Genomic DNA, 18,218 nt, shown 5'->3' with positions numbered 1-18,218 from the left:
ATGTTTGAGTGACCTGATTCTAAACACTGGTAATTAAAGACCTAAACAATCATGTATACAGATGATGCCTAAGATTAAATATAAGATATGAAGATTTTAAAAAGCAGAAAAAAGCACAGAAGGAATCGTCATCTATAAAACTATATGTACTATTTACAAAAAAAAAAGACAGAGGTACCTGAATCAGCATTTGCAAATGTAAGTGGTGCTTCAAAAGCATTTGCTTCAAATTGGGCTGAACAGTTAATTAGTTCTGATTTTTGGTCTTTTGGTATTTTTTTTCCTTTATAAGATGTTTCATCATGTATAGCATAAATAAACTTATTTGTTTTCTTTTTCAAAGTGGATATTAAACCTGCATTCTTCAAAGCTACAGAAGTCTGTGTGGTGGTGGCTGGCCAGCTTCCATTATCAATTAAATTTGGACATAAGGAGTCCTCCTTCTGTGAGCAAACAGTATGTATTTCCAGTCCACTTTCAGAGGCTTCAGTTTCTTTTTTAAAGTTTGGATCAGTCATATGACCTGAAAAACTTGCATTGAAAGTCTCTTTAGGTGATTCTCTTATTCTGAATATAGACTTTTTGATACCCTGAAATGAAGAAGCCACTGGAGAAGTTCCAGATATTGCCTGCTTTACTGCAAGAATGCAGTCTGTATGAGATTCAAGATGCTGCTCTTCATCTCTCTTATTTACCACTGTTTCCTCATTTAATGGCTTCTCTGATTTTGGTAGGCTAGAAATACGTGGCAAAGAATTCTCTGAAGTAAGAAAATCTTTCTTTCTTTTGTTCTCTGTGTCTAATAGGTCTTTTTCTGAAATATTTTGGTCACATGAAGAAATATGCAATAGGGGTATTTTCTCCATCTGGGCTCCATTTAGACCTGAAAGGGTTAGTTGAGACCATTCACAGGCCAAAGACGGTACAACTTCCTTGGAGATTTTGTCACTTCCACTCTCAAAGGGCTTCTGATTTGCTACATTTGAATCTAATGGATCAGTATCATTTGGTTCCACTTCAGATACAAATGAGTATTTTTCTTTCACTTGGTTTTTAGATTTTTCACATTCATCAGCGTTTGCTTCATGGAAAATTTTTTTCCTAGTCTTGCTAGTTCTTACTTTTTGTAGATTTTTTGTTCTACATTTAGAAAAACATAATGAAAAACTATCTTCTTCAGAGGTATCTACAACTGTTTCATATACTTCATCTTCTAGGACATTTGGCATTGACTTTCCAGTGTGGTCTTTGCAGCTATTTACTTTAAATGAATTCCCTGATGTTTTTCCAAATCCTGTTAAAGTATAAAACAGAAGCACATTAATATTTTATAAGCCATATAATTTATATTATTCTCACAACCTTTCTCATAGAAACAGTTTATGTAGAATGTGCTAAATATTACATATCAGTATTTAAAGGGTTATTCTGAGTACTTGGCATTTTATTTTTTGGTCAGTCACCCCTTCTGTTCTTCTAGTAAAGCCTGATTCCCCTGATTCCAATGAACCTAAAGCCCTTTATTCATACAACAATCCCTAAAAACCTTTCTTTAGCAGTTCTACACAATTAAAACTCACCTAATCTTACTATAGATACCATTAAATATTCTAAGACCTATCAAAACAGATGTTCCAAATCAATTCTGTGGCCCTATAACAAGGGTAAATCTGATTTTACATATGCATATACATACGTACATGATACCACACAGACAAAAACAGATATCAAATCCTACACAGTTACACAGACATACACACATACTAAGAAAAATGCAATATTCCATGACCTGATTAGGTAAACTATGGTATATCTAAACCACATTTACTTTCTAATTAGAAAAAAAAAAAGCTCAGATTTTGTTAATTATATATCTTATTGTCTCTGAAAATTTTCAATAGGCTTTGTTTTTGTGTCACAACCACATATTAAATAGTACTGTCTTACACAGTATTTAAATACTATCATCGAAATCAAATTAGTTTCTCTTTTTTTCCATTGAGACACGGTCTCACTCTGTTGCCCAGGTGGGAGTGCAGTGGCACACACACAGCTCGCTGCAACCTTGACCTCCTGGGCTTAAGCGATCCTCCCACCTCAGCCTCCTGAGTAGCTGGGATCACAGGCACACCAAGTTAGTTTCTACTCTCAATACTTTGAGATAAAATACTACTTCAGTAGTCAAGAAAGGAAAAGTAATGTATTTTTAAGAAAAGAGGAGCAATCCTTCAATGGTGCCAATTAAAAAGAGTAGTTCAGGCTGGGCATGGTGGCTCACGCCCATTTGAGACCAGCCTGGCCAACATGGTGAAATGCCATCTCTACTAAAAATACAATAGTTAGGCATGGTGGTGCATGCTTGTAATCTCAGCTACTTGGCAAGCTGAGGCAGGATCGCTTGAGCACAGGAGGCAGAGGTTGCGGTAAACTGAGATCACGGGTGACAGAGCAAGACTCCACCTCAAAAAAAAAAATCAAAACAACAACAACAAAAAACCCTGTAGTTCAACTAAACAGAGGACTTACCATGACTTGTAGCTTCTCTTTGATTTGTGTTTTCACTGTCTGTCACAGAAGCGATAAATCTATCATTTTTCTTCAGACTTTCATCATGATTAGAAAAATAGCTTTTCACATTCTGCAAAAATTATAGTTTAAAATCACTAGTATAAAAACTCTCAATGCACATATAGTAGTAGTCCCCCCTTATCCATGGTTTCACTTTTGGTGATTTCAGTTATCTGCAATCAACCTAGGTCCAAAAATTTTTAATGGAAAATTCCAGAAGTAAGCAATTAGTAAGTTTTAAATTGTGTGTCATCCTGAGTAGTGTGATGAAATCTTGCACCACTAGGATGTGGAAATCTTAGGAAAGGAAAATGGAAATGGAGAAAAAAAAACTTGCACCATCTTGCTCCATCCCACTTGGGACATGAATCATTCCTTTGTCCAGCGTATCCAGGCTGTATATGGTACCCACCTATTAGTCACTTAGTAGTTGTCTTGGTTATCAGATCGGCTATTGTGGTACCACAGTGCTTGTGTTCAAGTCACCCTTATTTTACTTAACAATGGCCCCAAAGCACAAGTATAATGATGCTGGCAATTCAAATATGCCAAAAAGAAGCCATAAAGTGCTTCCTTTAATTGAAACAGTGAAAGTTCTCGACTTAAGGAAAGGAAAAAAATTGTACTGCGACATCTATGGTAAGAACAAATCTATCTGTGAGATTGTGAAGGAGAAAGACATATGAGCTGGTTTTGCTGTCACACCTCAAACTGCAAATGTTGTGGCCACACAGTGCACCATAGAAGTAGAAAAGGTATTACATTTGTGGGTAGAAAACATGAACAGGTTGTTTTGATTGACAGCTACACATTATGCCAGAAAGCATAGAGCCTAAACGAAAACTTCAGTAAGGGATCCCCTGAAATGAATGACACCAAGCCATTTACTGCAAGTAAGGGATGGTTGGTTACACAGATTCAAGAATAGGTTTGGACTGAAAAATATAAAAATTACTGGAGAGGCCACATCTGCTGATGAAGCTGCTGCCACATGAGTACAGAACAATAAGATATTTTGAGACAGAGAGACAACATTCACATAACTTTTATTACGGTATTTTGTTATAATTGTCCTATTTTATTATTAGTTCTTGTTAATCTCTTACTGTGCCTAATTTATGAATTAAACTTTATCACAGGGTATGTGCTTATAGAAAAAAAGATTATAGGTATATATATATAAATACTACACATTTTTAATATATATATATAGGGTTCGGTACTACCTAAGGTTTCAAGCATTCACTGGGGGATATTGGAATGTATACCCCATGAATAGGGGACTACGGTATATATTGTATATATGCAACTTTAACAGAGAGACAGCAGAGTTTCACAGGAAGTTAAAATCACATATAGGACCAGGTTTACAGACTTTCTCAAAGGCTTAGATAAATTACAGATTAGGAAATTAAAAATGTAAGATAAATAATTTAACAAGGCATTCCAAAATTGTTAGCAATTTCAACAGTCTAATCAATGTCATATTTACTTACAGCAGTAGTATCATGAGGAAATACAGTTTCAGATGCTTCTTCATTTCTGACTGTAAGATAAAAATTTATGTGTATTGTATATTATCACTGGAATGCAAAAAATTATTTTTTGTCAGACATCAAAAAGCACATCTACTATTTGATTACATGACACATTTGAAACAAAATGAACTGATTCAAGTACTTAAGTATAGTAATTAGAAAGGTCAATCAACACAGTGAATAAACTATACTTACTTCCTTAGTACTACTCACAAGGTGGTAAGATATGGCTTGGTGATCATTACTTTATGGTAATACTGTCCACAATGAGTTGGAAAGTCAGATGATGCTGTGAGGTTATGACTTAAAAGCTAAAGCTTGGAGACTTTAGCATTCATTTAGACAACACTACAGCCTAAAGGCATACTATATATTAAATACATCTTTTCAAAATGATTTTATCCATATTATTTCATCTAAGCAACAGAATAGGGTTAACTTACTCCCAGCTAAAGAGGAATCAAAATAGAATGCTATTTTGCTAGAATAAACAAAATGTAATACTGGTTTGGGAATAAATTAAGCTCAGGCTTTGAGTACAACCTAGTTTTTTAAATACACACACACACACACACACACTTTATGACTGCACACACACATGGGCACACAAAGGTTAAGTAAAAAAGTTTTACAAAACAAACTTTACTGTGTGTAGGACTTCTGGATAAAATACAGGACACCTCATTAAATTTGAATTTCAGATAAACAATGAATAATTTTTTAGTGTTAAGTATATCTCAAAATTATTCGCTGTTTACCTTAAGCCCAAATTTAACTAGATATACTGTATTTTTTATTTTCTAAACCCTAACTACATGTGATGTACTCAGAATTTTCATTTCATTTAAAAAGAGCATATACGACTCACAAAATAAGTTTCACAACTATGAACAGGTCATAATCTGCAATTTGAGAAACAATGATTTGGCCCAGTATCTTCTTAGACAAAAAAAATGTGGCTGAGACAAACGAATCACTTGAGGTCAGGAGTTCAAGACCACCCTGGCCAACCCGGTGAAACCTCCTCTCCACTAAAAATACAAAAATTAGTCAGGCATGGTGGTGGGTGCCTGTAATCCCAGCTACTCGGGAGTCTAAGGCAGGAGAATCGCCTGAACCCAGAAGGCAGAGGTTGCTGTGAGATGGTGCCACTGTACTCCAGCCTGGGCAAAAGGGCAAGACTCCGCCTCAAAAAAAAAAAAAAAAAAAAAAAAAAAAGAAAAAAGAGAAAGAATGTTGGTGAATATTTACTTTTTTTCCCATTATTATGCAATCTTTCATGTTTTGCCTATAAACTGTGATGCATTTGTTTAGATGAACTTCCAAATACTTGTTTGTACTATAATCACATTTATGTACAGACATTTCTTTAAACTTGTATGTTTATTATCTCATAAAAATAAAAAAGAATGGTCACAGGTGGGTGTGGTGGCTGCTTGAGCTCAGGAATTTGAGACAAGTGTGGGCAACATGGCGGGACCCATCTCTACAAAAAATACAAAAAAAAATAGCCAGGACTGGTAGTACACTGGTGGCATGGTACCTGTAGTCCCAGATACTTGGAAGGCTAAGAGGAAGAAAGATTAATTGAGCCTGGGAGGTTGAGGCTGCAGTGAACTGCGACGGTGCCACTGCACTCCAGCCTGGGCAACAGAGAAGAACCTTGTCTCAATTAAAAAAATAAAAAATAAAAAGTCACAACTTTTCAAATACTAAGTCATGATTAGCCAAATCTCAGCTACTCAGAGATTTTTAAGTAGTTTTATAACAGGATTTTTTTCTTTTTTTTTTGAGACAGAGTCTCGCTCTGTTGCCCAGGCTGGAGTGCAGTGGCGTGATGATCTCAGATCACTGCAAGATCTGCCTCCCGGGTTCATGCCATTCTCCTGCCTCAGCCTCCTGAGTAGCTGGGACTACAAGTGTCTGCCACCACGCCCAGCTAATTTTTTCTATTTTAATAGAGACAGGGTTTCACCACGTTAGCCAGGATGGTCTCGATCTCCTGACCTCGTGATCCTCCCACCTCAGCCTCCCTGTCACCCAGGCTGGAGTGCAGTGGCACAATTTCGGCTCACTGCACCCTCTGCCTCCCAGGTTCAAGCAATTCCCATGCCTCAGCCCCCAGGTAGCTGGGATTACAGGTGTGTGCTACCACACCTGGCCAATTTTTGTATTTTTAGTAGAGACAGGGTTTCACCACGTTGTACAGGCTGCTCTCAAACTCCTGGCCTCACGTGATCCACCCTTCTCGGCCTCCCAAAGTGTTGGGATTACAGGCGTGAGCCACTGCAACCAGCCTACAATAGGAAATATTTCTAGATCCTAGTAACAGAAACTGTGGTGAGACTGCAAAGAGTTTACAGTTTAATGAATGGATAAATATTGCAGTTTATCACATAGTTGTGTAATTACACTTGTGGAATTTAAGACCTCAATTCAGTACTACTGGCAATACAGACCTTAGAACACATTTAAGTAGAGAAAACAAAAGCTTATTTAATGCTGCTTTAATGCCCCGATTACCACAATCATTTGTAAAAAGAATTCAGTCACACCAAATACTGCCTCTTAAACGCTTATATAGGCCAGTAAAGGAATATTTGTAAGCTATTCTACATTAATCACATCGTACTAAAACATAATGCTTGACACCACTGGACTACCACTTAATGTATTTGTATTTATTCCAATCTACACTTAATAGAATAAAATTATTGTCAGTTACTAACACACTTATCAAAGACATTATCTAATATTTTCTTTTCATATTTCCTTTTAATAGAAGTATTAGAGATGACAATTATCAACCTCATCTGCTCTTTCTTGTAAATACACATTTGCTATTATTACCTATGAGCACAGTAGAACTAAGGGTGGGTGGTGTAGCTAAAGAACTTGACCAAGACATATCAGGATCCACCTCAGCTCCTAGACTTTCAGAAATATGTTTTGGTGTCTGACGACCCTGGGAGGAAAGAAAATAGTTTATTTTTTATAGAAATGCCCTGATCATTAAGGATATTATTTTTTCATTCACTCTTTATTTCACTTAACGTTTACTGAATTGCCTGTATGAGGCAGAATGCTAGGTACAGATTTGTAAATCTCAGGGCACAGGTATAACGCTATTGTCAAATTCTCAATTACTAAGTCATAAAAATAAACCAGGTAGAATATTTACCTTCACAAACTTTGGTGTATGAAACAAACTCCCACATACCACTGGGGGTAAAAAAATGGGAAAATTGTTAAGTTTTATTTTTATTAACATTTCTAGTATTCTAAGAATAAAAAGCATTGTTTTTAATCATACCTGACTTATCTCTTTGTGGTGTTACATGTGTGCATTGTAGAACAACAGGACTAAAATAAAACAAAGCAAATCCCTTAGGTTATTTTAAAAATCTGGCAAAAACTAGTTTATCTTATTTTTAAAAGAAGATTCTCATTCATATAAATTGTTGGAATACTACTTTTAGATATTTTATATTACATTTTAAAAAGTAAATCTCTCATGAAGCATTAAATAATCATCAAGTGATGTTTAAAATGCCAACACATATGTACTCACAAATTTCAGCTGCTGGAAACCGTGTATTTTAAACTCAAAAATTTTGTAAAGTAGGCTGGGCACAGTGGTTCACGCCTGTAATCCCAGCAGTCTGGGAGGCTGAAGCGGGCGGATCACGAGGTCAGGAGATCGAGACCATCCTAGCTAACACAGTGAAACCCCGTCTCTACTAAAAATACAAAAAATTAGCCGGGCATGGTGGCGGGCGCCTGTAGTCCCAGCTACTTGGGAGGCTGAGGCAGGAGAATGGCGTGAACCCGGGAGGCGGAGCTTGCAGTGAGCTGAGATCGCACCACTGCACTACAGCCTGGGTGACAGAGACTCCATCTCAAAAAAAAAAAAAACAAAAAAAAAATTTGTAAAGTAAATCATATTCTCTCCAAAGATGAAAAGTACACAATTTATTTTAAATTGATAATTCAAGGACTGACTTACTGCTTTTCACCACTGTTATTTTTGTTACTTAAAAAATCACAGAATATACAGAAAACCAGCCAATTCAACATCACAAGAACAACAACTTACATGTTTCTAATGTAAAAACTATTCTATTAAAGGACTCAACCTAAAAGATTATTTAAAAATGTAAGATCTTCTACCAGGCTCTTAGCCAAAATATTAGCATAAAAATCAGATTCATCTTTATAGAACAAATATATGTAGGAAAATGTTTCATTTAAATATTTTAATATAATAGCTTCATCATACCTTTCACTAAGACAAGAATTTAGAAGTGGACAGGAAACATCATCTGCTTGATCCATTTTAGTTTTCACTGTGCAAAGACTTTTATGTCTACTATTGGGAACATTCCTTCCTGAAACAGTACAATAATTCAGTGAGAATGTATATACTCTGGATTATAAATTTGCATTCTTTGGAAGTGTTTAAAAACAAAAAGTCTCCTCTATACTGGGAATGAGAATGTATAGGGAGTTGTAAGAAGAGGTTTTTCAGTTTGCTGATTACCCCCCAAAAAGGATGCCCCGAGCACAGTGGCTTATAATCTGAGGGTTCTGGGAGGCTGAGGTGGGAGGATTGCTTGAGGCAGGAGTTCAACACCTGCCTGAGCAACAGAGTGAGACTCTGCCTCTACAAAGAAAACGCTGGTGTGGTGATATGCCTGTAGTCCTAGCTACTTGAGAGGCTGAGGTGGGAGGATCACTTGAGCCCAGGAGCTTGAGCTATGATCATGCAACTGTATTCCAGCCTGGGAAAAGAGCAACATCTTGTCGCTTTAAACAAAAGAAGAAAGAAAGAGAAAAAAGGAGTAAGAGAAGACATTTACTGAAAACCTACCAATGTACCAGATCTGACAATATCACTTCTGCTAAAAACCTTTCAAGATCTTACTTTTCAAGATCAAGTCAAACTCCATAGTATGAAGGCCTTTCACAATTTACTTAATTTCTTCATTTTTAATTTTTGTGGGTACATAAGAAATACATATATTTATGTGACAATTTACTTAATTTTTATGATGCCATTCTTTTACAGTCTACTTTTTACCCATACCCAACCATTTGCATATCCTGAAAGAATGTTTTCTTTAACCTCTAGGACTTTGTACAAGCTGTTTCCCCTTCTTTGCTTTTCTTGACCTGGAACAACTCTTTCAGGCTTCCATTTAGAAACTACCTCCTCCAGAAAACTTTAGTGATCCCTAAGGTAAGATTAAGTGTTTGCCCCCCTATGTGTTCCCTGAAGAGTTTGATCATACACTGTTCTTTTTCCCCCTACTAGGCTGTGAGCAATCTGAGGTAGAGATTTTGTCTTATTTGTCACTGTATCCCTAGCAACTACAAAAATGTCTGGTATATTAGTCACTCCTGAAATATTGACTGGATGAATAAATTGGATATAATTAGACAAAGTGAGTTGCAGACAGTAATACATAATTTCTATTCTTATTGAACACATCCATTTTCTAAGAAAATAATGTCCAGAGTTTCTAAAGCTATAGGTGGCTTTAACAATATGAAATCCAATTTACAGTTTTTCAATATTTCTATTTTCTGTATTAGAGTAGATTATATTTGACTCTCCAGGGCATTAAGTACTCATATGGTTCCAATAGTTCATGGTAACTACAAATTTGGCACCTGAGTCACTTATTATTACTCTTAGAAAATAGTTGCTTTGGTTGGTCCTATAATCTCTAACTTAGCTTTCGGGAAAAATAAGCTCTATCAATGTTACTAAAATAAAGTGAAGACCAAATTTAAAACTGTTTGTAGCAGCCTAAATAAAATGTCTCATTATAGTCTCATTTTTCAAGTTAACATGGACTAGACATAATCATTAATAAAGCAAATGTATGTGTAACTTAAAAACCCCACTTCAACAAAATATCCAACCTCCTTCTCTAATGAGATTTTTAATTAAAGATACTAAAAAGTAGCTAATTCTTGAAAGAAAATTGACTTTAAAAAATAAAACAGGCCGGGCATGATGGCTCACGCCTGTAATCCCAGCACTTTGGGAGGCCAAGACGAGCGGATCACGAGGTCAGGAGATCAAGACCATCCTGGCTAACACAGTGAAACCCCGTCTCTACTAAAAATACAAAAAAATCAGCCAGGTGTGGTGGCGGGTGCCTGTAGTCCCAGCTACTCAGGAGGCTAAGGCAGGAGAATGGCGTGAACCCGGGAGGCGGAGCTTGCAGTGAGCCAAGATCACGCCACTGCACTCCAGCCTGGGCGACAAAGCGAGATTTCATCTCCAAAAAAAAAAAAAAATATTAAATAAAACAAACAATGAGGTACCACTACACACTTGTTAGAATGGCTAGAATTCAAAACACTGACACACCAAATGCTGGTGAGGATGTGAGCAACAAGAACTCTCATTCACTGCTGGTGGGAATACAAAATGCAACAGCTACTTTGGAAGAAAGCTTGTAGTTTCTCATAAAACTAAACATACTCTTACTATATGATCCCACAATCGTGCTCTTTGGTGTGAACCAAAATGAGTTGAAAATATATTCACACACAAACCTGTATGTGAATATTTATACCAGCTTTATTCATAATTGCCAAAATTTGGAAGCAATCAAGATGTCCTTCAATAGATGAATGGATAAACAAGCTGTGGTACATCAATACGATGGAATATTATTCAGCATGAAATCATTAAAAGACATGGAAGAACCTTAAACACATATTGCTGTTGGGAACTGGCCCCAAAACTGGCCATAAACAAAATCTCTGCAGCACTGTGACATGTTCGTGATGGCCATGACACCCACGCTGGAAGCTTGTGGGTTTACCGGAATGAGGGCAAGGAACACCTGGCCCACCCGGGGCAGAAAACCGCTTCAAGGCGTTCTTAAACCACAAACTATCATGAGCGACCTGTGCCTTAAGGACATGCTCCTGCTGCAGATAACTAGCCAGACCCATCCCTTTACTTCGGCCCAGCCCTTTATTTCCCCTAAGGAATACTTCCAGTTAATCTATAATCTATAGAAACAATGCTTATCACTGGCTTGCTGTCAAAAGGCTGTGAGACCCCTGATTTCCCACTCCACACCGCTATATTTCTGTGTGCCTTTAATTCCTCTAGTGCCGCTGGGTTAGGGTCTCTACAATCGAGCTGGTCTCGGCATATTGCTAAGTGAAAGAAGCCAGTCTGAAAATGCTATATTCTGTATGATTCCAACTACATGACATTCTGGAAAAGGCAAAACTATACAGACAGTAAAAAGATCAGTGGCTGCCAGGGGCTCAGGAGGAGGGATGGGTGAGCAGGTGGAACTCGGGAGATTTTTAGGGCAGCAAAATTATTCTGTATAATGCCATAATGGCAGATATACGACATTATACAATTTGTCAAAATCCATAGAACCATACAAAGGGTGAACTCTAAAGTAAACTAAGGAGTTCAGCTAATAATAACACAACCATTTTAGTTCAACAATGAAAAGAAACCCGGCTATTTAAAACAAAAAGTTAAAAAAATGAACCAGGTGAAAAAGAGTTAATTACCAAATAAACATTTCCCAAATAACCTGAGGATCTCATTAATAAGCTGAAGGATGGTAACAGAAATGCCTATGATTTAATGCAAAAGGAAGGACTGCTGAGAGGCAGAAACAGCACAATTCCTCATAGAACTTTAGGAATAATTTTTAAAAAAATATTACATGTTAGAACTGAACAAAACAGGTTGAAAAACACAGCTTAAGTCTATTACTCTTACTTTTCAATACTGAATCGAAAGTAAATGTAAAAGCAAAAGGTCTCAAGAGACTAGTCAGCAGATTTATGTATTATAGCCTTCAAAAAGTTAACTCCTTTGCAGTGAGTTGAGAGTGGCCTTATTAATTCCTTACTATCCTTCCTTGGTTACAGATCAATTCTAGCAGGTTATGATTAAAGAATTAACCATTTGACCTTAGGTATATCTTTCAAGATTCAGCAAAAACTGCTTTATGGAGCTTTTTCTGACCAACCAGAGAGATGGCTGCTCACTTTTCATGCACTTGGTACATGCTCTTATAACATATCACACTAGTGTATTTATTTTTATGGAAGCAACCAAGATGTGCTTACAAGACGTGCTTACAAGACTGAGTACTTAGAGGTCAAAGGACATCTTATTCACATTTGTATCCTTAATGCCGAGCAGGTTGCCAGACACAAGTAAGCAGTAAGTATTTGCAGAATGGATGACTCCCTTATCCATTTCTATGACTGTTACTACTGTGTTCTGCATATGCTTTGCCCTGTCATTTGTTCCTTTTTTTGAATCCTCCATATCTAGACTACTGCAAGGTCCTATAGTTTTATGTCCCATATTTACTTTCACTGTTATTACTGTAATTCAGGCACTTGTCTCTATCACCTAGACCATTACACATCCCCTAACTGATCTTCCTACCTCCAGTTTTCTCTTTCTATAGGGATCATTCAGGTAGTTTAAAATGTAGACTCATGGGCAACATTTCCAAAAATTATAAATTAAGAGATTCAGAGTGGGGCCTGGAATCTGTCCTTTCAATGAGCAGTCTAGAAGATTCTAATGGCACAGACATGACATTTTGAAAAACGTTATCTCCAAAGACTGCTGTTTGATCATTGGGCTTTCTAAAGCAAATAATACTAATACTCACTCTACAAATATTTACTGAATCCTATGTATACCATTTAGTATCCAATAACATACATGTAAATATTTGCCCATTACCTATATTCCCTTTGTATATGCACTCCCTATAGCCATGAATTTCTTTCAAAGCATGTATCACACTATAATTGCTTATGTATGTCTCCTTCACTAGAAGCTCAACGAGGGCAGACAGGAAGTATTTCTCAGAAGCAGAAATAAGCCAAGATCTGAAAGACGAGCACGCAAATTAGCTAGACAAAAAGTAGGGAAAAAGTAAGTTGTGGGTAGAGGTAACAATATGTTTAATAAAGAGCCAGAGAGCATTGTGGTTTTCGTAACGAAAAGAAATTCAGTAGGAATGAATGGCAAATGAAGATAGGTGAGAGGATGAATATGGCAAGCTGAGCCAAGAGTGTAAATCAGGGGCCTGATCACAAAGGAACTTGAAAGCCATATCAAGTTTAGATTTTGCTATAAGGACAAAGGGAGGTGATCTAAGGTTTGACACAATAAGTAGCATGATGAAATTTGCATGTGATTTCTCTGCTCAACAACCAACCAAACAAATTCAATTTCTTTAGCTTGGCATTCAATGCCTGCCTTTAGTCTGCCTTTTTGCCTTGTCTCTTGGTCCCTTTCAGACACAAAACAACCAAAGCCAACCTGAATTACTTGCTATTTCCTGAACAAACTACATATTCTTCCTCATGTTGTTCCCTCTGCCTAGAACATTATCACTCTACCACATCTTCAAATTTCTTAATCTCTCACCTATCCTTCAAGGTTTAGCTCAAAGGAATAATTGCCTAACTTTGCCCAATACTATTTGCTCTTTCTTCTCAACTCTCATTATACTTTTTTATATTTTTCTCTTAGCACATACTACATTCAACCTTACACTATACTTTATCTGTGTACTCTTTATTCCCCTTACTAGAGATTAACACTCTGAAGAAAAGGGAAAGTTCATTACTTATGTCAAGTAGGTAATAATTATTTGAATGACTGAATATATAATCTTATTACATAATTGCTTAGAAACATGCGGCACCTACGCCAGGGAAACTCCTTCCAAATCATGATACTTATAGTATATCGGTAAAATAATCTCTGTCCTCTGTGATAGCCTGCAGAAATATAGTTTAGTTTAATTAACATCAAAACAAGTCCTAGGTTTTTTTGGCATAAGAAAGACGTAATTCAGCAAATCTCAGTTGGCAAATTTATCAAAGGAGGGATGAAAGAGAACATTTACTAAGTACCTACATTATTTAATTTAATCCAAACCTATGAGACATTATTTTCATCGTCTCCATTTTTCGAGTGAGGAAAAAGAGGCCAGAGAGACTGATTTGCCCAGCATGACACAATTAATGAATGAGCTAAGATTTTAACACAGGTTTGCCTGAATTCCTAGTTTGTAGTTCTCCCCAGTCTACCATATTGCATTACTTACCTAAGTCTAATTTGAATTTATCTAATTCTTTTACAGGAGATTGGTACAGTGGCAGAGTCAGCCCTTGCTCTTTGAATATTATTGGAGTTGAAGCCAGCTGATTATAAGATGGTTTCCTTTGTGGAGTTTTAAATAGGTTTGGTTCATAATTGTTGTTTTTATGTTCAGATTCTTCTGCAGGTTCAGAATTATAGGGTGGAGCTTCTGAAGAAAGTTCTTCAAACCAATTAAGACTTATTGGTCCTAAATCTATTAAAAAAAAAATCCCACCTTAGTTTTAACCAGTGACAGACAAATTTGTGACCCAGAACAGTTAAAGATCATAAGGAAAAAAATGCTTAAGATCTTGACTATGGATTACTTTTGTTAAGGCATATTAATTAAACAAGATCATTAATCCATTCTCTTGCGAATCTATAGAAAGGTGTAACAAGAGTTCAGAAAAGTTACAAGATGGCATTTAACTATATTATTAAAAGCTATATATATTAGCTTTTATTTTCATTTAAATTTTATTTATTTTCTTATTATTCATGGTTCGGAATCAAAAACTATTCACATTAAGAATACATTCCACGATAAAATTCGGCCAGGTGCAGTGGCTCACGCCTGTAATCCCAACACATTGGGAGGCTGAGGCGGGCAGATCACGAGGTCAGATAGAGACCAACCTTGCTAACACGTTGAAACCCCATCTTTACTAAAAACACAAAAAATTAGCCGAGCGTGGTGGCACACGCCTGTAGTCCCAGCTACTCCGGAGGCTGCCACAGGAGAATCACTTGAACCCAGGAGGCGGTGGTTGCAGTGAGCCGAGATCACGCCACTGCATTCCAGCCTGGGCAACAGAGCAAGACTGTGTCTCAAAAAAGAAAAAAAAAAAAAAAAAAAAAGAAAAAAAAAAGAATACATTCCACAGATAAAATTCAAAAAATTCAAATAATTCTGAAGAGTACACAAGATGTGGCCAATCTATGGGTATGAGGAACATGTGGACTCTCACATAAAATGGGAATTCTCTCTTAAAGGGAAATGACAAATTTGTATTGTGAGCTATTCATCCTCTACCATTACAGTTCAAAACTACTTTCATAATAACGCTATGGAATCATTTCCCTTTTTCATGATGTTGACATTTGTATCAACAGTGCAAAGATGGTGCTGGGTAAAACTGCTGGCACATTTGCATGAGTTATGGCAGTGGCACCAAACTAATACTAGTAGCCATTATATTCCTTACCACTGAGTGTCCTTGTTAAAAATAATAATAATAATAATGCCAGTTTAATGTAAGAATGTCCTAATGAAGCAGTAAAAATTAATTTCGAAGCTCAATGCTTTAGCACTTCTTTTAATAATCTGACAAAATAGGAAGCATACATAAAGCACTTCTGCATACTGAAGTACAATACTGCCTAGAAAAGCACTCGTGTTGAGCTGTGATCTGAACAAGCAATTTTTTCAATGAAAAGTCATTTTTACTTGAAAGAACAGCTGACAAAGTTATTTCAACTTAAATAATTTGGTAGACATTTTCTCACAAATCAATGAAGTGATCTTGTTGCTGCAAGGAAAACAGTTTGTTGTCAATGACAAAATGTGAACTTTCAAATGAAAATTAGAATTTCCAGTGGCTCATTTCTACCCAATCTTAAAAGACTTTTCTGACATCCATGGTGATATTAATGAATGCGATTTTTAAAATACTGTTTAATGCAATGTATCAATATTTGGAAACTTTGTATAATTCAGAACACCACTATCTTCCAAATAATCACTGCATGATGTTGCGACATGGGAAAGACCTATGGTATATCTATTAGATCTTTGAAAAATCTATGCAAAGTACAAGGAAAAATACCAAAAAGTAACTGAAAACTATTAAGATATTCCTTTTTTCAACGTGAGGTTAATTTTTTTTCATATACTTCTACCAAAATAACAGATTAGACACAGATAAGTGAATCCAGCTATCTCTATTTAGCCAGACATTAAAGAGAACTGCAAAAATGTAAAAACTATTCCACTCACTTGTTTTCAAAAAGTTATTTTTCCTAAGAATGTTGTGATAATATGCAATGGGTTAGCTTTCATTATTTTTAAGTAAATTAACTTCAAATTCTTAGTTTTTTGTTTGTTTGTTTTGAGACAGAGTCATGCTATGTGGCCCAGGCTGGAGTGCAGTGGCATGATCTTGGCTCACTGCAACCTCTGCCTCCAGGGTTCAAGCGATTCTCCTGCCTCCGCCTCCCGTGTAGCTGGGATTACAGGCACGCACCACCACACCCAGCACATTTTTTTGTATTTTTAGTAGAGATAGGGTTTCGCCATGTTGGCCACGCTGGTCTCAAACTTCTGGCCTCAAGTGATCCGCCCACCTCGGCCTCCCAAAGTGCTGGGATTACAGGCGTGAGCCACCACGCCCAGCCTTAAATTCTTAGTTTTAAATTTCTAATATGGTAAGCTACATAAACAAAAGCACTCCGGGGGTCCTAGATCATTTTTAAGAGTATAAGGAGTACTGAAACCAAAAAGTTGGACAACTTCTGCCATAAAGTAACATTAATGCTTCTGATTTGTTAGTAATTGTTCCTACTGCTAGTCAAGGGGCCAGTTTCCTCTTTATCCACTAGACGTTCTATATTTATCATGTGGTTAACCTGCAAACGATGATTATGTTGTTAACTGGATTTATACACACATAAGGAACAGTTTATGGTTCTAAGCAACACTGTGACGTACTGGGTTTTTAGCAAGCATTTTTTAGAAAACACTTTCTCGGTGTAATTTATAAAGTTATATAAAATTTGTCAATACCTGCTTTGTTGCAGCGTGTCTTAAAAATTTCAAAAAATGTTGGCCTCTCTTTGGATCCAATAGGCATTTTTACCTACAATATTCCTCCAATGCTTGGTAAATAAGTCTGCAAAACAGAAGACCAAAATGCACTTACACAGGGATGCATTCCTTATTATGTGACTGAGGTAAAAATCAGAAGCGCTGGAAAATTTGTTTGAATTCTAATTCAGTCCCATCTCCTGGAACGATAACAGCTTACTGTGAGGATGGGAACATTTTACAGTTGTGCTGTCCAAACCGGTGCCACTAGCCACATTAAGCACTCGAAACGTGGCTAGTGCGACTAGAGAAGAGGGTTTTCATACGATTTAGTTTCAATCACGCCAACCAGTGACGCGTGGCTAGTGGGGACAGAGGGCTCCAGTTAGAGACCAACGCCGCCTGGTAATTCCCATCAGCATGTCTTCGGAATACAGCAATTACCAGGGGCTTAAGTAAGGCAAATACAGCGTGCCCAGCAGCTGTAAAACACTTCCCCAAAACAGCAATATTCCGTTAAAGTGATCGTGTTTCCAAGAAATTTCAGATGGCGTCATCTGGGACAGCTGGGAGGGAGGTTAAGTCTTGAGCTGAAGGCGGAGCCCAAAGGCCGGGCCGGAGGCGGGAAATGGAGACCCAGGGAAGGGGCGGGGCTCAAATTTGCTTGGCGAAAATTTGCCTTCGGGCAAGGACCTTTCTCTCAGGCATGGGTGGGGGTTGGCAGAGACAAAAGGGCAAGAAGCCGCGGCAGCGACCCGGGGCGTGAGGCGCTCCCCCGCCACGCTGGACTGGGACTGCGGAAGACGCGCTCGTCCCCACCCACTACCACCACCACTAACCCGCTCCAGAGGTGCAGTTCTTTTTTGGCCGGAGTAAGCTGACAAAAACCGCGCCGGTCACAAATCTGTCCCCTCAGGCTTCTTCCGGCGGCGACCCACCGCCGCAAAAGACACCCGAGGCGCAGCAGTGGCGCAGCAGAGCCACAGCGGCTCCGCTTCTGCCGCCTAGTTTCAGAAGCTCGCGCCACAAGCCCGCGCTGGCCACGTGACGCCGTGACGCGACACGCAGCACACGCACCACCCGGAAGTCAGGCCTGGGTGGGCCGCTGCGGGTATTTCTCAGTGTGGCGAAAGGA

The 18,218-nt window shown here is 37.6% G+C and overlaps 1 protein-coding gene across 8 annotated transcripts in view; it reads right to left on the bottom strand.

Moving 5' to 3' along the window:
- The window catches only part of BRCA2 (BRCA2 DNA repair associated), an 84,564-nt gene extending 66,406 nt beyond the window's left edge, over positions 1–18,158 (bottom strand). For all 8 annotated transcript variants that reach the window (XR_010150631.1, XR_010150630.1, XR_010150632.1 and 5 more), the window contains exons 1-10: positions 17,923–18,158; positions 17,063–17,168; positions 14,246–14,494; positions 8,386–8,494; positions 7,420–7,469; positions 7,288–7,328; positions 6,957–7,071; positions 4,065–4,114; positions 2,527–2,638; positions 179–1,294 (exon numbers count right to left, since the gene is read on the bottom strand). Coding sequence is in view for 4 of the 8 variants with exons in the window: in XM_016925134.4 (XP_016780623.4) it covers positions 179–1,294; positions 2,527–2,638; positions 4,065–4,114; positions 6,957–7,071; positions 7,288–7,328; positions 7,420–7,469; positions 8,386–8,494; positions 14,246–14,494; positions 17,063–17,129 (1,909 nt within the window). In the remaining 4 variants the exon portion in view is untranslated. The remainder of the gene's footprint in view (positions 1–178; positions 1,295–2,526; positions 2,639–4,064; positions 4,115–6,956; positions 7,072–7,287; positions 7,329–7,419; positions 7,470–8,385; positions 8,495–14,245; positions 14,495–17,062; positions 17,169–17,922) is intronic.
- Between the last annotated feature and the right edge of the window lie 60 nt (positions 18,159–18,218).

Source organism: Pan troglodytes, chromosome 14 (genome assembly GCF_028858775.2).
Source record: "Pan troglodytes isolate AG18354 chromosome 14, NHGRI_mPanTro3-v2.0_pri, whole genome shotgun sequence".
NCBI lineage: Eukaryota > Metazoa > Chordata > Mammalia > Primates > Hominidae > Pan > Pan troglodytes.
The sequence above is the reverse complement of the archived record's forward strand: the minus strand, read 5'-3'. Positions and strand labels throughout refer to the sequence as shown.